At 38.7% G+C, this 23,145-nt stretch overlaps 1 protein-coding gene across 1 annotated transcript in view; it reads left to right on the top strand.

Annotated features, from left to right (window-relative positions):
• NUP210L (nucleoporin 210kDa-like) overlaps positions 1-23,145 on the top strand; it is a gene marked incomplete at its 3' end in the record, with an annotated part of 101,378 nt that overhangs the window by 41,093 nt on the left and 37,140 nt on the right. Inside the window, exons 11-16 of the mRNA XM_008592832.1 lie at positions 6,400-6,537; positions 7,102-7,257; positions 13,503-13,701; positions 16,146-16,291; positions 16,818-17,039; positions 20,495-20,668. Of these exons, the coding sequence (XP_008591054.1) occupies positions 6,400-6,537; positions 7,102-7,257; positions 13,503-13,701; positions 16,146-16,291; positions 16,818-17,039; positions 20,495-20,668 (1,035 nt within the window). The remainder of the gene's footprint in view (positions 1-6,399; positions 6,538-7,101; positions 7,258-13,502; positions 13,702-16,145; positions 16,292-16,817; positions 17,040-20,494; positions 20,669-23,145) is intronic.

Below are 23,145 nucleotides of genomic sequence, written 5' to 3'. Positions count from 1 at the left end.
ACAGCTTAGTAGTTTTACACTGTGCAACCATCACAATCCAGAACTTTTCCATCTTCTCATACTGAAAAACTGTACCCATCCAAACCCCACTCACCCCTCACCTCATTTCCTGGCAACCACATTCTATTTTCTGTCTCCATAAATTTGTCTATTTTAGGTACTTCATTTAAGTGGAATCATACAATATTCGTGCTTTTGTGTCTGGCTCATTTCTCTTAGCACAATGTCTTTAGGGTTTATCCATGCTGTAGTATGTATCAGAGTTTACTTCCTTTTTTTTTTTTTTTTTTTTCAAATTTTTTATAAAGATGACTGGTAATGGGATCTTAACCCTTGACTTGGTGTTGTCAGCACCGTGCTCTCCCAAGTGAGCAAACCGGCCATCCCTGTATAGGGATCTGAACCTGTGGCCTTGGTGTTATCAGTACCACACTCTCCCAAGTGAGCCATGGGCCAGCCCTTTACTTCCTTTTTAATGTGAGTAATATTCCATTCTATGTATATACCACATTTTGTTTATTCATTTATCTATTGATGGGCATTTGGGTTGATTCCACATTTTGGCTATTGTGAATAATGTTGCTGTGAACACAGGTATACAAATATATGTTTTAATATATATCCTTTTAATTCTTTTGAGTGTATGCTTTTTTTTCCTTTTTTTCTTTTTTATAAATTTGTGTACATACTGAGAAGTAGAATTGCTAGATCATGTGGTAATTCTGTTCTTAACTTTTCAAGGAACAGTGTCTGCACTATTTTACATTCCACCAGCAATGTACAAGGAAGGGTTCCTGTTTCTCCACATATTTGCCAACACTTGTTATTTTCTGTTTTGTTTTGTTTTTAATAATAGCCATACTAATGGGTGTGAAGTAGTATCTCATTGTGGTTTTGATTTGTATTTCCCCAATGGTTAGTGTATAGGAAGTTTTTAAACTATGAATTCAATTTATTTAATATATATACAGGTATTCATGCTATTTACTTCTTTTTTTTTTTTTTTGTCTTTTTTTCCGTGTCCAGCAATGGATTGCAACCCTCAGTGTCGCCCCCGTACCGGACCGGGACTGGCAACGGGATCGCAGCCCTCGGTGTTGCTCCCGCGCCTCACTCAGCCAGTGAGCGGGAACCGGTCTGCATGTGGGATCCGAACCCTCGGCGGGAGCGCCGCTGCGCTTCCCAAGCGGCGCACTATAGCAGTGCGCCACCGGGCCGGCCCGCTATTTACTTCTTTATAGTTGTGTCTTTGAAGGAATTTGTCCATTTTATCTAAATTGTTGAATTTATCACATAAGGTTGTTTAAAATATTGACTTATTATTCTTTTGATGTCTGTAGAATCTTTAGTGATTTCTTCACATTTATTCCTGATATTGGTCATTTGTGTTTTTCTTGTTTTCTTTATGAGTCTAGCTAGGAGTTAATCAATTTTATTGCTTTTTTCAAAGAAAAAGGTTTTGGTTTCATTCATTTTTCTCTATTCTTTATCTATTTTATATTTCACTGGTTTATGCTTTTCTATTTATTATGCCTTTTCTTCTGCTTACTTTGGATTTAATTTGCTTTTCTTTTTTAAGTTTCTTATTGTGGAAAATTTTTATGGTGGATCATTGGTTTTATATCTTCTCTTCTAATATAAGCACTTCTGCTATATTCTATAGCAGACCAATTCTATATTGGTCTTTAGACCAATCCTGTTACAATGTAGAGAGGACTACACAAGGATGTGAATACCAAGAGTCAGAGATCATTGGAGGCCATCTTGTAGGTTAGTTACCATAAACAGAAGCTCTAAATTGGTTCTTGGGTCTCTGACATCATTAGAATTAAGTGTGTTAATGATCCTGTTTCCAGTGATAAAGTGAGCACTGGTATTCCTTGCTATGCAATAGCAAAACAGCTGTTTAAGTTATTACCTGTACACACTGTAGCCAAGTGCATATAGAAGACAAAGCTTTATGTAACCGAATGGTTACTTCCATAAAACATTTTAGTGAATATAAGGGATATAATAGGGTTGATTGTTGTTTCTAAGTGAGCTGGGTAGTGTAGGGAAAGAAAATAATTAGATCTGTGCTTTAAGTTCTCAGCTCAAGATCCGTAAGAGTTTCTACGACTATCCTAGAAGAAGCCCTTCACTATTACCTTGTTCTGCAATCATAATGTAATTAAAATAAACAACGAAAGTTATTCTTTAAACTACATATTTAGAAACTTTAACAATGCATTTCTAAATAACTCGTACATTAAAGAGAAAATCATAATGAAATGCCATTGAAAATACCACATATCAAAATTTGTGGATGGGCTGACCCTGTGGCGCACTTGGGAGAGTGCGGCGCTGGGCAGTGGCGCTCCCGCCATGGGTTCGGATCCTATATAGAGATGGCCGGTGCGCTCACTGGCTGAGCGCGGTCCAGAGGACACCAAGCCAAGGGTTGCGATCCCCTTACCACAAAAAGAAAAAAAAAAAATTGTGGAAAGTGGTACTTAGAAATCAATGGTACACATCTATTAAGAACAATTAACGAGGGGGGCTGAGCCCATGGCGCACTCAGGAGAGTGCGGCGCTGGGAGCGCAGCAGTGCTCCCACCGCGGGTTCGGATCCTATACAGGGATGACCAGTGCGCTCACAGCGCTCACTGGCTGAGCGCAGTGCGGCCGGTCTCAAAAAGGACAAAAAAAAAAGAACGATTAACGAGGGACTGGCGGGTTAGCCCAGTTGGTTAGAACATGTGTTGGTAGTACCAAGGTCAAAGGTTCAGATTCCTGTACAGGCTAGCCACCAAAAAGAAGAACAACAACAATGACAGCCAATTATCTACATTTTGTATCTCTGTTTCTCTGTTGTCTGTTTTAGCCTGTATACTCTTCTGTACATTCTGAGAGAGTTTTGTTGTCTTCCATATTAAGCATTTATTTTTCTGTAGGGTTGATTTATTCATCAATGTTTTATTGCATTTTAAATTTTATTACATTTTTTCTCTTTTTTTTTTGTCTAGCTCACTTTATCTTTTTATTTTGTTTGTTTATTTATTTATTTATTTATTTGGCAGCTGGCTGGGGCAAGGATCCAAACCCTTGACCTTGGTGTTATAACACCTCTCTCTAACCAACAGAGCTAACCCGCCAGCCTGTAGCTCACTTTAAATTTCATTCTGCAGTTAGTCACATCCCTCTTTATTCAGTTTGTTGACTTAGCTCTGCTTTTATCTCTTATTTAATGTCTACATTTTCTTGTCTGCCCAATCAGACACTGTTGAAAATTTATACTTGTTTCCTGCAGTAAGTATTTTCAAGAGTATGCTATTCTCTGCCTTTTAGGTACTGTGTTCTTCCATTTTTTTCCTGTATGGTACAAAATGTCTTCCTAGGACCAACCCATTTTGTACTGTTACCTTATTCTTTTTTAAAAAAATTGAATCTTAATTGATTATACATATTTTGGGGGTTCAGTGTTGACAATATATGATCAAATCATTATTATTAGCATATATATTACTATAAATCGTACTTATTCTTTATGCCCTTTATCCAATCTCTCCCCATTCCCTTCTCCCTCCCCCTGCCACCTCTGATAACCCTAGATTTCTTCTCTCCTTCTGAAAGAGTAATGGTTACTTTCTTGATTTGTTACCTAGATGATCTGTCCAGTGCTGAGAGAAGTGTGTTCAGGTCCCCCACAATTATTGTTGAGCAGATGCTTCTATCACTCTGGAATGGGCTTTGTGGAGAGAGACATCCTCTCCTCCTCTTTGGTCACTGGTGATTCTCCTTGTGTCAGTGCACCTGAGTGGCTGGCAGGTTATCTGCACGGTGGTGTGGCATCTAGCCTCTTTTGAGGCAGTGTGGCTACTGTGGTGGCTGTGGTCAGCCACCCACATGGAAGTGGTGTTTTGGGCGTGCTCCTTGCCTGGTTTCAGGAGGAGGGGTTGGTGCCCTACTCCATACCTCAGGACCCCGTGTGGGCCCTGTGGCTGCAGCAGCATGCCTAGTTGTGGGAGGAGGAGTCAGTCCCTAGCTCTCAGCCTCAAGACCCCTGGTTGCCCTATGGCAGCAACGGCATGCCTGGATTCAGAGGAAGGGTCAATCCCCACCTCCATCTGGTTTTACGTTCTAAGATGTTGTTGTGGAGCAGTTGGGTGGGAGGGGGAGAGGGAAAGGGGGAAGGAAATAGGGTGGGACAAAGAGGAAGGAGGAGGGATATGGTTGAGGTCCAAGGCACCACCTTCATTCCTGAAGGGGAGACGAGGGACCTTCCAGTGGTGGCTTGGTCATTGTTGGGCTGAATGCAGTTGTCAGGGGGATGTGACTGAAGCCCTCAGCACCCCCCTACCCTGGCTTGGGAGCCTGGGGTGTTTCCTATGGTGGCTCAGTGGTTGTCACTGGGCCAGTTGTGGGTGTTGGGTGTGGTTGAGGCCCTTGGCTCCCCACTGCCACTGGTCAGGAGCCCAGGGCACTTCATGCAGCAGCTCATTGGTTGTTGCAGGGCTGGTTGTGGGTGTCGGGGGCATGGCTGAGGCCTCTGGCCCTCCCCATTCCCTGGCTTGGGGCCCAGGGGGCTTTGAGTCCTTCTAGGTTTTATAGGTGTTCTTTGGTGAAGTGAGACCTTCACTAGTTAATATCAAACTTTGTCTGTGGTCTGTGGGTATTTTGTTTTTTCTTTAAGTTCTGTGTTGGATTACTCACTGTTCCCATCACTTAAACTCTGCGCTGAAACTAATTTGTACTTTGCTTACTTCTAAAATGGGGAACTTCCTGTGGGGACCAGCACTTGAGACCCGTAGTTGAGCTAAATTGCTGCTTTGCTTATGATTTCCCGGGGAAGGCTATTTGTGCAGCTCAGGTTTTATGGTTGATTTTGTAAATACTTCCGTGTCTCATGAGATCTGTTATACCTGGGTTGTGTAGAAACTCTGATCTAGGCCTGAGTCTTTTCACAAACTGAACGCCCTGCAGTTCTATATTCCTGACCAGTTTCCACTGAGTGGGCCTGTGCTGATTGGAGGGCAGATCAGCTGTCCATACAGTACTCCAGTGTTCCTCTGGTGGGCCCATCTCCCCCACCACATACTCCAAACACTTCCCATGGGATGGGCCATGCACTGGTCCCTTGAGATGACTCACCAGACTCTGAATGGCTCCTTTTTTCTGTTGTTGTGGTTCCTTGCTCTTATGTGGGTCTACAGGAACGCTGTTAGTGGTCTTGCTGGCCTGGGGGCCACCAAGGCCCTCTTCTCCTCTGCCTCCTCCAAACTATTTCATAGGAAGGGTACAGTGGTAGCTTTTGACAGCTCTTGCTCTTTTTGCTCACCACCTCCAGCCTTGAAGTGGACAGGATTCAAAATGGTGGAAGTGATCCTTTCCTTCTCTCATCATGGCTTCTCCTTCCTTCATGAGCTCTGTAGGTCTCTCCTCCTCTTCCCCTGAGCTCTAGCTGTCCCAGCTTGGCAGTTGTTGCTTTGTAGTAGTTGTAAATTGGTTGATTTGTGGCAGAGGGTGATGCTGGGGACTGTCTATTCTGCCATCTTGACTGGAATCCCTGTTACCTTATTCTTGAATTATAAGAGTTCTATGCAGACTTAGCATATGATCCCTGCTCCCAATACACTTCTTCTTGGTTTTCCTCAGTGATCACCTGAATACCATCCAGATTGATGATCTCTTTTTTTGGCTTTAAGGCAACACACACTTATTATCTTACAGACCTGGAGGTCAGAAGTCCAGAATCAGTCTCAATGGACTAAAATATTCTGTTAAATGGAAAGACATACTTTCTGCTTATGATTCAGCTATATTAAGAGAGTGAGGAGAAAATCTGGGCCATCACTGCAGATATGACTCTGTTGATAAATATTTCAGGGCTTTTAAAAAGATAGATAGATAAGATAGATTTTTGCCTTCTCAGAGAAAATGTCAACATGTGAAGACTCCATTTTACCTGTATAGATTTCCCCCCAAACCCTATGCTTGTTTTTAAGTATGTGGAAATTGTCTTACCCCAAGATCTTTGAACGTTCTCTTTTTCTTCTTCTGAGTAGTTTTAATATCCTTTTGCCTTTACAGTTTATGAACTTAACTGATGCTTGTCCAAGGGTCTTTCTTTCTGAAACTGTAATTTCCCTTCCTATGTTGATAAAGATGTTTTATTTTAGGAATTTTAAAGTATTTTTCCTGATTATGATACTTAGTTTAGGTCTAGCAAAATCCCTTCCATTATTATTGAACTGTAGTAGCCATGCTTCTTTACTGAATAGGAGTATTTCTTTTATAGATAGAAACTGGTTGAGTAATTCATTAGCACACCATTTTGCTGATGCTTTGAGAATATGAATGTGTATCATAAAAACAGTCTTTATAAACTCTATTTTGCTCCTTTTTTTCCTGCTCTTATAGAATAAAAATATTCAGCCTGTAAAATTTCTAATCAAACACCAGCAAGAAGTGAAAATTTATTTTCCGATCAAGCTTACACCCAACTTTCTGGCATTTCCTCATCATCCTATGGGAATGTCATATCATTATAAAGTACAGGTATGGTGTCCTATAATATAAAAATTCACAAAGAGATATGTTAGTTTTTCAGATAGCTTAATTTATTGATATTTGGCTAATGTCAATTTTTATTCTCCCCCAGTCCTAATGGTATTCACATTCTTGAATATAGTCATCTATAACAAGACTTGGTATGCTTTCTGTCTCTCTGCCATATATCCTTTTCTTGCAGATTTTATGAGTTTTTGTAAAATTCTTGTATGCTTTTTTTTTTTTTTTTTTTGCAGCTGGCTGGTATGGGGATTCGAACCCTTGCTCTTGGTGTTATAACACTTCACTCTAACCAACTGACCTAACTGCCAGCCCCATGTGCCCTTTTATGACATTTTGCAACACTACTATTACTTTACCTCCCTTTAGTATTTCTCTTGCTCATTCAGCTACTTTACTGTACTGTCACAGTTTCTTAATGTGTCCCGAAATAATTTATTATATAGTTTTCTAATTTCCTAAATTATATTTTCCCAGTCAAGCTTTACATTTTCACTTAAATTCCACTTTTCCTTCCATAGTAATTAAATATAAGGTTGTGCTTTTTCACAGGTAGAGGGTGGTAGTGGCAATTTCACCTGGACTTCTTCTAATGAAACAGTGGCCATGGTAACCACCAAAGGAGTGGTGACTGCAGGTCAGGTCAGGGGTAACAGCACTGTTTTAGCTAGAGATGTACAAAATCCCTTTCGATATGGAGAAATTAAGGTAAGTGACTCTCCAAAGAACCTTCTTATCATCCTTGAAACACTGTTGTCTAAATTTAAGTGTAGTAACACATTTTTAAAAAATTTGTAGTCCAACTTTGCTATTTAAAATATGGCTCAAATTCAGTCTAGAATATTTTCTAAATATTTCTGGACCTGGTTTGAATCCTGCTTCACTTGTAGACACTTATTTAACATCTGTGTTTGTTTCCTCATCTCTAAAAAAGGGATAATGTTAGTACCTACCTCAAAGGTTTATTTTCAGAATTAAATGATGTTTATGCCTGTGCTTGGCATGTATTCAGTACTTAATGTTAGCTATTTTTGTTATAATTATCATACATATGATCTTAAATGACCTTTATAGTAACTTTATTTCTAGTCTCATATTTTGGTTTGTCAATCATTTTCAGTCCATTTCTACAAGATTGAAAACTCTTTTTTACTGTATCATATAACCATTTTCCTATTTTTCTCTCACTTTTAATATATGTTGCTTTTCCCTGCAGGACTTAGAATTTTCATCACTCAGTGAACATTTATTGAATATTCCCTAGATACTTAACACCATGCTAGGTATCACAAGACCTTCAAAGATGCATTATGTACCATCCCTACCTTAAAGAATCTAAAGTCTAACTAGGAAGATATAGTCACAGGAAAAGTTAAATAACATTTTAGAGAAATGATATGTGAGATATTTTAAAGAAATATATGATTGAGAGCTACTTCAATTGTATAGTAAAAGTACTATTAGTTTATAAAAGAAAAATCCTTGTGGATGGGACTTATCAGAAACTATCATGAAAGAGGTGAGAACTTGAACAAGACTTTGGAAGATGAAAGCAAACTAAAGTCTAAGGATCAAACCCACACTGCTGCCTTTTGGAAAATAAAGTATTACAGACGGTAGCCACTCCCATTCATTTATGTATTGTCAATAGCTGCTTTCAAGTCACAACTGCAGAGTTAGGTTGTTGCCACAGAGACCTTGTAGTCTGCATAAGTTTAAAATATTTGTTATCTGGCCCTTTACAGAAAGTGTTTGCCTCAGCTGGGGAACCAACACAGGATTTTAACCAGTCAATAATATGATAAGGCCTGTGATTAGAAAGATATCTAATTATTTTTATAATTACACAATAACAGCTATATAGCCAACTGATCTTTGACAAAGGCACCAAGAACATACATTGGGGAAAAGATGGCTTCTTCAATAAATGGTATTGGGAAAACTGGATATCCGTATCCAGGAGAAAGAAAATAGACCCCTATCTCTCATCACATACCAAAACCTACTCAAAATGGATTAAACACTTAAATATAAGACCCCAAGCTATAAAACTACTAGAAGAAAACATAGGGGAAACACTCCAAGACATTGGTCTGTGTAAAAATTTTACAGAGAAGACTTCTTTTTTTTTTTTTGTCCTTTTTGAGTTCGGCCACACTGCGCTCAGCCAGTGAGCGCTGTGAGCGCACCAGTCATCCCTATACAGGATCTGAACCCGCAGCGGGAGCGCTGCTGCGCTCCCAGCGCCGCACTCTCCTGAGTGCGCCATGGGCTCGGCCCTACAGAGAAGACTTCTAAAGCAAAGACAAAACATAAATAGACAAATGGGATTATATCAAACTAAAAAGCTTCTGCGCAGCAAAAGAAACAACAGAGTGAAGAGGCAACCAACAGAACAAGAGAAAAATTTGCAAACTATTTATACAACAAGGGATTAATATTCAGGATATACAAGGAACTTACACAACTCAACAGCAAAAAAATAAAAAGCAAATAATCCAATGTAAAAATAGGCAAATGACCTCAACAGCCATTTCTCAAAAGAAGACGTATAGATGGCCAACAGGTATATGAAAAAATGTTCAAGTAGCTAAAGTCTAGGAAGGGTTCTGGTCGAGATGGTGAAATAGACGGTTCCCAGCATCGCTCTCTCCCAAAAATCAACCAAATTTACAACTATAAAAATGTAACATCAGCCAAGCTGGGGCTGCTGGATCTCAGGGGAAGAGGAGGAGAGACCTACAGAGTTCATGAAGGCGGGAGGAACTACAATGAGAGAAAGAAAAAACTGCTTCGAGCTTTTTGGGCTGTGGCTGCTTTAAGGCTTGAGCTGATGAGCACATGGAGCAGGAGCCAGCAGAAGCCGCAGCTGTGCCCTTCAGATGGAGTTACTTAGAGTCAGCAGGAGAGAAGAGGGCCTTGGGGGCCCCCAGGACACCAAGACCACTAATAGGTTCCCCATGGATCCACGAAAGAGCAAGGAGCCAGAACAACTGAAAAAAGGGAGCCATTCAGAGGCTGATGAGTCATTGCAAGGGACCAGTGCATGGCCTGTCCCATGGGAAGTGTTTGGAGCACAAGTGGTGGGGGAGACAGGCCCACCAGGAGAACACTGGGACACAGCAAGGATGGCTGATCTGCCCCCCAATCAGTGCAGAACCACTCAGAGAAGACTGGTCCGGAATGCAGAATTGCATGGGGTGCAGTTTGATGAAAAAAGTCAGGCCCAGATCAGAGTTTCTATACAACCCAGGTGCACTGAGTCTGTGGAGAGCCGGAAGTACCTATAAGGTCAACCATTAAACACTGAGCTACACAAAAAGCCTTCCCTAGGGAAACAGCAGCAAAGTAGCAATTCAGCTCAACCACACAGCTCAAGTACTGGTTCCCACAGGAAGTTCCCCTGCGTTAGAAGCAAAGGACAAAAAATTAGTTCCGGCCTAGGCACACCACCAGCACCTTGGGGCCTGCCTGAAAACTGGAGGCTTGGATCCGGGGACCAGAACCCATTCCCACTTCTAGACATACTGAGCCAGTGCCTCAGGGCCAGCCCAGGGATCCAAAGCATGGAGAAGGGGACTGGACCTCCCCTCCCACAACCAGGCACACCAAGCCAGTGCCTCAGGTCCCACCCAGTGACCCAAGGCATGGAGCTGGGGACTGGACCCTCCTCCCACGAACAGGCACACCATGCCAGCACCTTGAGGACTGCCTGGGGACCCAAGGCAAGGAGAAGGGGAACAGACCTCTCTCCCACAACCAGGCACACCATGCCAGTGCTTCAGGGCCCACCTGGGGACCCAGGGCATGGAGAAAGGGACTGGACCACCCTCCCACAACCAGGCACACTGAGCCAGCACCTTGGGGCCCACCCAGGGACCTAGGGCATGGAGAAGGGGACCAGACCTCTCTCCCACAACCAGGCACACCAAGCCAGGTCCTCGGGTCTCCTGGTGACCTGAGGCATGGAGAAGGGGACCAGCCACACCCCCTACAACCAGGCACATGGCGCCAACACCTTGGGGCCTTCCCAGGGACCAGAGGCATAGAGAAGGGGACCAAATACACCCCACAACCAGGCATACCGCCAGTGCCAAGGAGCATGCCAAAAACAGTACCTCCATGTGGGTGGGCCACCATAGCCACCACAATAACCATGGCTGCCGCAAAAGCGGCTAGATGCCACAACCACCATGCAGATGGTCCACCAACCACTGGAGTGCATTCACACAAGAAGAGTCACCAGCAGAGACAAAGAAAAGAAGAGGATGTCTCTTTCCACAAAACCCATTTCAGAATGACAGAAGTATCTGATCTATGATAATATTGGGGGGCCTGGTCACATCTCTCAGCATTGGACAGATCATCTAGGTAATAAATTAACAGAGTAGCCATTATTCTTTCAATAGGAGAGAAGAAATCTAGGGCAATTAGAGGGGGGAGGGGGAGAGATTGGACAAAGGGCATAAAGAGTAATTACGATTTGTAACAATATTTATGCTAGTAATATTGATTTGATCAACATATCTCAATGTTCAACCCCTAAAATATGTATAATCTATTTTGACTGAACAAATAAATTAAAAATAATAAAAAATAGTTCAGCGTCACTAATCATCAGGAAATTGCAAATCAAAACCACAATGAGATATCATCTCACCCCAGTTAGAATGGCTATTAAAGAAAAAAATAACAAATTATGGCAAAGATGCAGAGAAAAGGGAACTCATACTGTTGGTGGGAATATAAGTTAGTAAAACCATGGAAAACTGTATGGAGGTTCCTCAAAAAACTAAAAATGGAACTACCATATAATCCAGCAATCCCACTGCTGGTTATTTATCCAAAGGAAAGGAAATTAGCATACTGAATAGATATTTGTATCCCCATGTTTATTGCAGCAGTTTTCACAATAGCCAAGATATGAAATCAGCCTAGGTGTCCATCAACAGATGAATGAATAAAGAAAGTGTGGTGTATATTTTTTAGTCTGTTTTATATTGCTATAACAGAATTACCTGAGACTGGGTAATTTATAAAGAAGAAAGGTTTATTTGGCTTATGATTCTGGGACAGCTGCATCTAGCATGGGCCTCAGGCTGCTTCTACTCATGGCGGAAAGTGGCAGGCAGCTGGTGGGTACAAGCAGATCACATGGCAACAGGAAGCAAGAGAGGGAGAGGAGATGCCAGGGTCCTTTAAACAATCAACTCTCACGGGAACTAATAGAGTACTAACTCACTACCCCCTCCCCCCCCCAGAGAGCATTAATCCATTCATGAGGGATCTGCCCCCATGACTCAGTTTCCAACACTGCCACATTGGAGATCAAATTTCCACATGAGTTTTGGACGGGACAACACATCCAAACTCCATCATATATATATATATAATGGCATAGTACTCAGCCATGAAAAAGAATGAAATACTGTCGTTTTGTGGCAATATGGGTGAGTCTGGATCAATACCAGATGTTCTCATTTGTGGGAACTGAAGGAAAAAAAAGTTGAACTTTGAGAGGTAAAGGTAGAATTGTGGTTATTGGAGGCTAAGAGGAGGGAAATGGGGATAGGGAGAGAGGTTAATGGGCACAAAATTACAGCTAGATAGGAAAAATAAGTTCTAGTGTATGGTAGTGCTTGGTGTCTAATTAAAATAATGTATTGGATGTTGTGAAACTACTGGAAGAGAGGAGGTCAGATGATCTCATCACAAAGAAGTGAGAAACTTTTGCAGTGATGAATATATACTCACCCTGATTTGACCATCACACATTGTCTACGTGTATTGAAACATGACTCTGTACCCTGTAAATATGTACAATCAATACTTTTCAATTAAAAAATAAATTCTTTTAAAAAAACAGCTATAATATTGTTTAAAAAGAATAAAAGATAGTTTGCTGGTGTTATAGACTAGTAGACTAGAATGGGTTGAATGGAGAAAGTGAAGGCAAAGACTCCAAGTCTGAACTAGTGAAGTGGTATTAAGAATAGAAGTAGACAAATTGAGAGGGTGGGGTTTGTTTGTTTGTTTGTTTGTTTTTTAAAATGGGTAAACTTAATCAGACTTGATACCCAGCTGTGTGGGGAAAAGCATGGCATTTGAAGCCACAGAGACAATGTGGAGGTTTCTAGCTTTGGCAGCGGGGTAGATAGAAAATACAAGAAAAGGAGAAAGAGAAGGGGGAAGGTGACAAATTCAATTTTGGATATATTTAGTGTGATTCAGTTATGGAGCATACAGGTGGATGTTTGTAACTGGAAATAGGGGTCTGAAGTTCAACTGAAAGATTAGGGCTGGAGAATTATTAGTATACGATTGATCATTGAAACTTTGAGACTGGATAAGATTTCCCAGGAAGAACATAAAGAGTCAGAAGAGAAGATGGATCCTGTGTAATATGTGTTACTTTAAGGGACATAAGCAGAGGGAGACGAACTAGCAGAAGAAACACTAGAAACTCACAAAAATGACAAAAGATGTTTCTAAAAATTAAGAAGGAGGGAGTGCTCTAAGTCAGGTCAGTAAACTTTTTCTGTAAAGAGCCAGATAGTAAAAACATTCATCTTTGCAGGCCACATACATTAACTATTTCATATTCTTAGCTGTTGTTGCACTTTTTGTTTTATTTTATAACCCTTTAGAAATGTGAAACCATTCTTAACTCACTGTACAAAAACAGTTCATGTATTGGCCATAGTTTGCCAGACCCCTGCAGTATGGTGTTGGATGGTTGATTAAGAATAAAAAGAGTGACATGTTCAGCACCGTGTGTGTATAATAGCATATACAATATAAATAACATGTATATGTAGTATATAGTGTATGTTTTTGTATACAAAACACACATATATATATTTGTGTGTGTTTAAATATTTAAGAAATGATTTATTTTCTCCTAAGACTTTCCTAACATAACTTTGTCGAAAGATGAATTATTTTCCCTCCAGATATATGTCTTGAAACTGAGCAAAATGGAACTGTTACCATTTCATGCTGATGCAGAGATTGGCCAAATTATAGAAATCCCCATTGCAATGTTTCACGTAAATAAGGAGACTAAAGAGGCCATTGCATTCACAGACTGCTCTCATTTATCCTTGTATGTAAACATGGATAAGCAAGGAGTCTTTACTCTTCTCAAAGAAGGTAAAAATAAGCTTTTAATTTTCTCGTTCCTTTGTCTTTGAATTAAGGGACAACTCGTCAATTCAGAAACTACCAATTACAGTCAAAACTCATATTACCTTTCTTTATACAATAATACTTTTATTTATTATGTCACTGTCTTGTAGTAGGTGTTTATACCCCTCATTTTACTGATGTAGAAACAAAGCACAGAAATTGAATAACATTATGGCCAGACAATATCAGTTTTCAAATCATAGTAAGGTCTTCTGTTTCCAGCCTCAAGTTCTTCTTTCTTTAATGTGTATATCATACCTCTTTCTAAGAGGAATGTAGTGCCATTTAGTGTATATACACATTAAACTTATTCAAAAAAGGAGAAAATATTTTTTTCTAGTAAAAAGGAAAATGTGAATAAACTTCATAAAAATCAACATCCTTTTTTGTTTTTCATCAGTATAATGACAGTTGTAGCATCTAACATTACTTATCATTTATTATTTGCCAGGCTCTGTTCTGAATACTTTGCATATATTAATTCATTTAACTCTCACAATGCAGCTATAAGGTTGGCATTAACTTGGGCTTGCTGATAATACTACATAATTAGTATTTAATACTATTTAGTATGTAGTACTCTTACATCTGTCTCCTTTCCTCTGTTCTCCGAGTGTCTTTTCTAATTCTTAGGCACTCATTACCTGTCATGTAGGGTATAACAATATTCTCCTAACTTCTTACCTCTGATCATCATTGCTACCAGATGAATCTTCATGAAGCTCAGCTTCGACATTTTTCTGCTCAAAAAATTTGAGAGGCTTCTCATTGCCAGTGGAATATAGCTGAAATCTTTTTAGTTCAGTATGCAAGACCCTCTACCATATAACCCAATCTATTTTTCATGAATTTGTACTTTGGCTTCAAGCTATACTAATTACTTGAGTTAAATTTTCCCATATATCTTCTTCATATATTAATTTCTATCTCATTTCTACTCCTTTATCTATCCTGTTTTCTCAGCTTGAGGTACTTTCTCCTATATATCTAAACCTTCCTTATTCTCTCCAGCTAGAAATAATCTTTCTGTTTTCTAGACTCTTATAATACTTATCACTTTCTATTAATATTTTAAACAATTTATGTACATGTTCACTCTCCCCTTCTAAATTATAAATCCCTTGAGGTCAGGATCTTTGCTCATATTTGTATCCTCACTGTACATAGAATTGTGTCTATTATATATCTACATATGTAAACATGTATAATAAAAGGGTCCTTCAAAAAGTTCATGGAAAGATTAGTATTATCTTTTAATCCTATTTTTCCACAAACTTTCTGAAGTACCCTCATGTGTGTGTATGTGTATATGCATACATATATGTATGTTAATAGAAGGAACAGATTTTTTTATCAACTTGATATAAAAAAATCGGGGCCTAGTTGTTAGTGTGTGAGATCAAGATAGTGTTTTTTTCTTCTTTTTTTTTCTGTCCTCTCTAGGCCAGTTAATATGTTTAGTTTTGGTTTGGTTTTGGCAACTGGCCAGTGTGAGGATCTGAATCCTTCAGCTTGGTGTTATCAACACCGCGTTCTAACCAACTGAGTAAACCAGCCAGCCCCAAGATGTTTTTTTTTTTTTCCTTTTTGTCTTTTTTCGCGACCGGTAACGGGATCACAACCCTCGGTGTCGCGCCTGTACTGGGGACTGGCAATGGGATTGCAACCCTCGGTGTTGAGCCCACATTATTTATTTATTTTCCCTTTTTTTGTCTTTTTTACTGACTGGTAACGGGATCGCAACCCTCTGTGTCACACCCGTACCGGGGACCTGGGGACTGGCAATGGGATTGCAACCCTCGGTGTTGAGCCCACACCACACTCAGCCAGTGAGCAGGAACCGGTCTCCACATGGGATCTGAACCCTCAGCGGGAGCGCCGCTGCACTCCCAAGCGGCGCACTCTCCAGTGCGCCACCAGGCCGGCCCCAAGATGGTATTTTTAATGCATTAAAATTTTTATATTTCTCAGGGCCAGCCCGTGGCTCACTCAGGAGAGTGTGGTGCTGATAACACCAAGGCCATGGGTTCGGATCCTATATAGGGATGGCCGGTTTGCTCACTGGCTGAGTGTGCTGCTGACAACACCAAGCCAAGGATTAAGATCCCCTTACCGGTCATTTAAAAAAAAAAAGGGCCGGCCCATGGCTCACTCTGGAGAGTGTGGTGCTGATAACACCAAGGCCGTGGGTTCGGATCCCATATAGGGGTGGCCAGTTAGTTCACTTGGGAGAGCATGGTGCTGACAACACCAAGTCAAGGGTTAAGATCCCTTACCAGTCATCTTTTAAAAAAATTAAATTAAATTAAAATTAAAATTTAAAAAAAAGTTTTTATATTTTTCAAACTTAATTTCCTTGAGAACTGACTTCTTATTTCCCTACTGAAATCATGTTTTTTGATTCAAAGGTATTCAAAGACCTGGACCAACGCACTGTTCCAGTACACATATAACAGCCAAATCTCTGGGCCATACTCTGATAACAGTGAGTGTGGCTGAATATGAAGAGTACTTGGAGAGCAGTGCCACATTTGCTGCTTATGAACCCCTAAAGGTGAGATATTTTATGGTAAAGAACTGGCATTTCTTTTCGCGGACCCAGCTATGTCCACTTAGGGGCTTCCTAGCTATCTGTGGTCTCTACTAAGGATCAGTGATATTTGTATTCTCTTACCACATTTTTTTATTTTAGATCTACAGCTGTCTCATTAAATCTGAGTCTCAGGAAGTTTACTCCCTTATGCTTCTGCCAAAGGAATATCTTTAAGTTGTATCAGCACATGTAGGATATTCCCCTTTCTTTCTTCTTTTTTACTGAGGTATAAAGTATGTAAAATAAATACATAAAGTACACTAATCTTCAGTTCCCCCTACTGGCTAACCACCAAAAATAAATCAATAAGTAAATAAATAAATACAGAGGTTGATAAGCATTCCAAGTGAGAAGTACAGCACACGTCTTTCACTTTGGGAATTAAGTCTAACATCATTTTCAGCCTATTCGAATAACTAGTTTTTCACTTTAGAAAATTGCTAAATTCCCTAACCAATCAAGGATTAATTTCTTTAAATGTCATCAGGCTCTAAATCCTGTGGAAGTGGCATTGGTGACTTGGCAATCTGTGAAGGAAATGGTATTTGAAGGGGGCCCTTGTCCATGGATCTTGGAGCCCTCCCGATTTTTTTTGGAATTGAGCATGGAGAAGACAGAGAAGATTGGAATAACACAAGTCCGGCTGCCAGCTAAGAGAAAGCAGAATCAGTACACCTACCGGGTCCTGTGCCTGGATTTAGGGGAACAAGTAGGAAAACAGTCTTCTAACATTTCTTTTAGTATAATCCTCTAAGTCTTTTGTACTTTCAGCCATTCCTTTTCAGATTCCAATGGATCTAGTTTATGGACCAGATAGGAAAATTCTAGTTGTTGATTAAAGGATTTTTTAAAAAACTTTCTTTTAAATGTACCCAAAGGTTTCAGTTCGTTCATCTGAGTATACTAACAATTCACTAACTAAACAATTCAAGGTCTTTTTGTAGTAATGAGCTTTTTTTCACATTATTTTCAATCACTTTATCTTATTGATTTTCTTATAATCTAGACGAGAGGATATTTAGCTTCCTACGTTCAAGGAATTCAAGGAAGGGAAACTTTAAAAGTGTCATCCTATATGAGCAGTTTTGAAGAGCCAGTTAGATCTGTGTTGATAGAAATAACAAATATGTTGCTCTTTATCACTTGAATTAGTTATGACTATTTTTAGAGATAGTGATGGAGTGCATAGTTCTTATTCATGGCTATGCCCTGCCTCAAAACCAGTAACAAAGGTTTGCAATTTGACTAGGGTTGAGAATTCGGTGTATGACTATGAAAACACAACATGGCTAACCAGCCCACAGGAAATCAATGTAAGGTTTTAACTTAGTAAGAACTGTGCTATAATCAATTAAGCTTCTTTTTAAAATTTATGGTGAACTTTACCATATATATGACTAGTAATTTCAGGCCTTATTACCTCCTTTTCTCCCCCAGTTTTTTATTGTGGTAAAATATACATAACATAAAATTTACCATCTTAACTGTTTTTAAGTGTATAGTTTAGTGGCATTAAGTATATTCACAATGTTGTGCAACCATCACCGCTATCCATATCCATAATTCTTTCATCTTGTAAAACTGAAAACTCTATACCCATTGAAAAATAACTCCCCATTCCCACTTCACTCCAACCCCCAGGCAACCACCATTCTATTTTCTGTCCCTGTGACTTTGACTACTTTAAGTACTTTGTATAAATGGAATCATATAATCTATGTCTCTTTGTGACTGGCATATTTCACTTAGCATAATGTCCTCAAGGTTCATCCACGTTGTAGAATATGTCAGAATTTCATTACTTTTTAAGGCTAAATAATATTCCCTTATATGTATATGTCACATTTTGCTTATCTATTCATCCCCTGATAGACACTTGTGTTGCTTCCACATTTTAGCTACTGTGAATAATGCTGTGAACATGGGTTTTGTACAAATATCTCCTCGATACTCTTCTTTTCAATTTTTGGGGGGTATATATCTAGAAATGGAATTGCTGGATCATATGGTAATTATGTTTTTAATTTTTTGAGGAAGTGCCATACTGTTTTCCACAGCAGCTGTATCATTTTACATTCTTACCAACTGGGCACAGTGATTACCATTTTTTTCCATATCCTCCCAGCATTTGTTACTTTCTGGTTTTTTGGTAGTGGTTATCCTAATGGGTGTGAGGTAGTATCTAATTGTAGTTTTGATTTGCATTTCCCTAATGATTAGTGATGTTAAGTATCTTTTCATGTGCTTATTGACCATTTGTGTATCTTCTTTAGAGAAATGTCTATTCAAAACCTTTGCCCATTTTTAAATTGGGTTGTTTTTTGTTGTTGTTGAGTTTAGGAGTTCTCTCTATATTCTGGATATTAATCACATCACATTTATGACTTGCAAATATTTTCTCCCATTCTGTGGGTTGCCTTTTTACTTTGTTGACATTGTCTTTTAATGCAGAAAACTTTTTATTTTTTTCTTTTGTTGCCTATGTCTTTGGTGTTCTATCCAGGAAATCATTGCCAAATCCAGTGTCATGAAGCTTTTGCCCTATGTTTTCTTCTAAAGGTTTTGTAGTTTTAGGACTTACATTTAGGTCTTTGATCCATTTTGAGTTATTTTTTGTATGTGGTGTTTGGTGTTTTTCATGCAGTTATCCAGTTTTCCCAGCACCATTTGTGAAAAAGATTGTCCTTTCCCCATTGAATGGTCTTGGCACCCTTGTCAAAAATCATTTTGCCATATATGTGAGGTTTTTTTTCTGGCCTTTCTATTCTGTTCCATTGGTATCTATATATGTCTATCTTTATGCCTGTACCACACTGTTTTGATTACTATTGATTTGTAGTAAGTTTTAAAATCGAGAAGTGTGAATTCTCTATGGCATTGTTCTTCTTCTTCAAAATTATTTTCAGGGGCTGGTTGGTTAGAGTGCAGCCTTATAACCTGAAGGTCAAGGGTTCAGTTCCCTTTACTGGCCAGCCACCAAAAAAAAAAAAAGAAGAAGAAGAAGAAGAAAGAAAAGAAAAGAAAGGATGACAAAATTATTTTTAGTTATTCAGGGTCCCTTGAGATTTCATATGAATTTTAGGGTGGGCTTTTCTATTTTTGCAAAAAACATCATTGGGATTTTGAAAGGGATTTTATTGAATCTGTAGATCACTCTGGGTAGTAGTGATATCTTAACAATATTAAGTCTTCCATTCCATGAACATGGGGTGTATTTCTATTTATTTATGTCTTTTAAAATTTTTTAGTAATGTTTTAGTTTTCATTGTGCAATTCTCTCACCTCCTTGGCTAGGTTAATCCTAAGTATTTTATTCTTTTTGATGCTGTTGTAAATGGAATTTCCTTTTCGAATTGTTTGTTGTTTCATATAAAAATGCAACTGATTTTTGCATTGTTGGCTTTGTATCCTGCTACTTTGCTGAATTCATTTATTAGTTATAGCTGGTTTTTTGTGGAATCTTTAGGGTTTTCTAAATATAAGATCATATCATTTGTGAATAGAGATAATTTTACTACTTCTTTTCCAGTTTGAATGCCTTTTGTTTCTTTTCTTGCCTTTTGGTTTTTTTCCTAATATCTCTTGCTAGAGCTTTTAGTACAGTGTCAAATAGAAGTGGTGAAAGTGGGCATCCTTGCCTTGTTCTTGATCCCAGAAGAAAAGCTTTCAGTCTTTTATCATTGAGTATGATGTCAGCTGTGGGTTTTTCATGTAAGGCTTTTATTATGTTGAGGTAGCTTCCTTCTTTTCCTAGTTTGTTGAGTGAGCTCTCAGTAATTTCAGGCCTAATTAGCCACCACATGAAGCTCCTTATCTTCTTTTTGTTTCCACATTCTTTTAATCATTAGTACTTTCACTAGAGATGAGTTGAAGCACAAATTAGTTTTTACCAACTAGTAGCAAAAGATTTGGTGGAGGAAGACTGAAGTAATTGGTCAAAGTTAGATTTTTTTTTTTAATGCTCCATTTTTTTTCAAATTTTGATGATATTCAATGCCTCTTAGCACAGATAATTAAGAACTATAATGTATTTAAGGGAATTGTCTGATTATAATATCCAAAGGGACTCTCTATACTAGAGTTTGAATAATTCTAACACATTTATATTGGCATGACTGACATCAAATGTCTACCCACAATGATCTCTTGTTATTTCCTTGAAAGGTTCTCACATTCCAAATTGGAAATCACCCAGGTGTTCTGAATCCTAGTCCAGCTGTAGAGGTTGTGCAGGTACTCTTCATATGTGCTCACCCTGCCAGTATGTCGGTAACCCCTGTATACAAGGTGCCTGTTGGTGCCCAGCCATGTCCTCTGCCACAGCACAACAAACAACTGGTAAGTACAGAGTAGGTTTCCAACCAACTTGGCAGTTTTGTCTTCCAGGCTTTAGAGATAAAGGGTCTGAAATATAGTTTTTATATTATTAGCGTTAAGGGAACTATTTTATTTGTTACTCATTCTCTGATAGTGTCTGACGTGATTAAACTAGTTTAGAATTTGCTACACTTAGTGACATGACTTTGTTTACCATACATATGTACATAGTGAGCTTGTGGTTTTGGCAATAGGTAATTGAAATCTCTCTAAATACATAATACATAGTTTTGCTAATATCCTTCCCTACCAAATCTTTCATTAGCTTTATCAGTAACTAATAGAATTTACCTCTACTCCAAAGCTGCCTTGAAGAATAGTGATAAGTAGTAACAACTATTAGGTAGGCAACGGGGAATCAGGAATAAATGAGTTATTTAACTTAGAAACTAGAATATCAGACTATATGAATAAATTAGGTTCACTTTAATTCCAAGTATGTGAGAATAGAAGTCTTTACTTAGCCTGTGCAGAAAAGAACAATCAATTAATTATTCACATTTTACAGATAAGGAAACTGAGGCTCCTAAAAGCTCCAAGTAATTTTTCCAAAGTTATAAAGCTAGAAAGTAGCACATTCTTCTTTCTCCAAAGCACACATTATTAACTTTATGCTATGTTACCTTTTATTATAGAAGAGCAACAATATGAGATGTTACAGGTTGGGAACCCATTTTTTTTTTTCAGAGTTAAATTACACATTAAATTTTATTATTTGAAGTTTATGAATGATTGCCTTTTTAAAAAGCACTCAGAGGAGCAGAGTAAAAGTTATCCCTATAAGGTCATTGTCATTCAATGTCACTTTTATTTGAAATAATTCAGATTTACAGAGAGTGTACACATTTGCAAGAAAAGTGAACCATTTCCCCTGAACCATTTGAGAGTAAATTAGAGACATGATTCTCCATCACCCTATTTGCATACTTTAGTGTGTGTGTGTATATACACACACACACACACACACACACACATTTTTGTAACTGAGATATACTTTACATACCATAAAATTCACTCTTTTAGATATTGTATAAGTCAAAGTTGTACAACCAACCAAGGTCAAGAGTTTGGATCTCCATACTGGCCACAAAAAACCCCAAAAAACCAAAATTGTACAACCATCACCCATATCTAACTCCAGATCATTTTCATTTTACCAAAAAGAAACTCCGTTTCCATTAGCAGTCACTCCCCATTTCTTCCTCCTCCCGGCCTCTGGCAACCATTAATATATTTTCTGTCTCTATGGATTATGCCTCATATGGAAATCTTTATGGATTTCTTATAAATGGAATCATACAATATGTGTCCTTTGTCCCTAGCTTCTTTCATTTAGCATGTTTTCAAGGTTCATCCATGTTGTAGCATGTATCAATACTGCATTCTTTTTTATGACTGAATAATATTCCATTGTGTAGATGAACTACATTTTGTTTATTTATTCATCAGTTGATGTATATATGTATTTTGGCTATTATGAGCAATGCTGCCATGAACATTCATGCACAAGTTTTGTGTGAACAAATGTTTTCATTTCTCTTGAGTAACCTAGGAGTGAAATTGCTGGGTCATATATTAACTCTATGTTTAGCCTTTTGAAGAACTGCCAGCTGTTTTCTAAAGTGGCTACACCATTTTATATTTTCACTAGTGTTACACCTCTTTTCCCTGTGTAATGGAGACCAAAAAAAAAAAAAAAATGACGCAATTACTCAAGCACTGTGTATGCATTGAGGCCCGGACAGACTGCACTTCAGTAATTTCCCCATTAGGAGGGGCAAAACTGAATGTGTCAGCCCCCTCCAAAGTTAGCCTCTTCCTTTTACTGCAAAGACAAGGAAGTTTTACAAGAAAATTCAGTTGATTTAACCATTACAAAACCAGAAGGATATGGGCAGAATTATGGCTAACAGATGGAAAACTAGTAACATCATTGAAATAAGCAAAGTGACATTCCATAATGCAGTTTGCAAAAGGTTAAGTTGATCCACCAACAAAAGCTTGTTCTTAGCAAATACTGTGTTTTCCTGCAGCAGTTTCCTCAGTATTTTTACATAACAATCAGTAAGTTAACCTGCTCTCAAGGGCATCTGTCCTTGAGAGCCAGCAACTTTGCTGTGTTACAATTCTATATCTACAACAGAGACTTTAGCCTGGGGAAAGTTTCCTGTCTTTTGCAAGGTTAACATTTCTAGGTGTAATTTTAAAAAGTTAGGTTAAACCTGAAACTACAGGGCTTTAGAAACTAGGCCCTGTGAAATACGTTTGCTTTATAAATGTTAGTGTACTCCACACACTAGCAGTGTAAATGAGGGTTCTAGGATATGGAGAAACTAGAGGGTTCTAGTTTCTATGGAGATTCTCTAGTTTCTCCATATCCTTGCCAACACTTGTTATTGTTTGTTGTTTTGATTATAGCCTTCCTAGCTGATGTGAAG

This window comes from Galeopterus variegatus, unplaced genomic scaffold (assembly GCF_000696425.1).
Source record: "Galeopterus variegatus unplaced genomic scaffold, G_variegatus-3.0.2 Scaffold154, whole genome shotgun sequence".
Classification (NCBI taxonomy): Eukaryota; Metazoa; Chordata; class Mammalia; order Dermoptera; family Cynocephalidae; genus Galeopterus; species Galeopterus variegatus.
The sequence above is the reverse complement of the archived record's forward strand: the minus strand, read 5'-3'. Positions and strand labels throughout refer to the sequence as shown.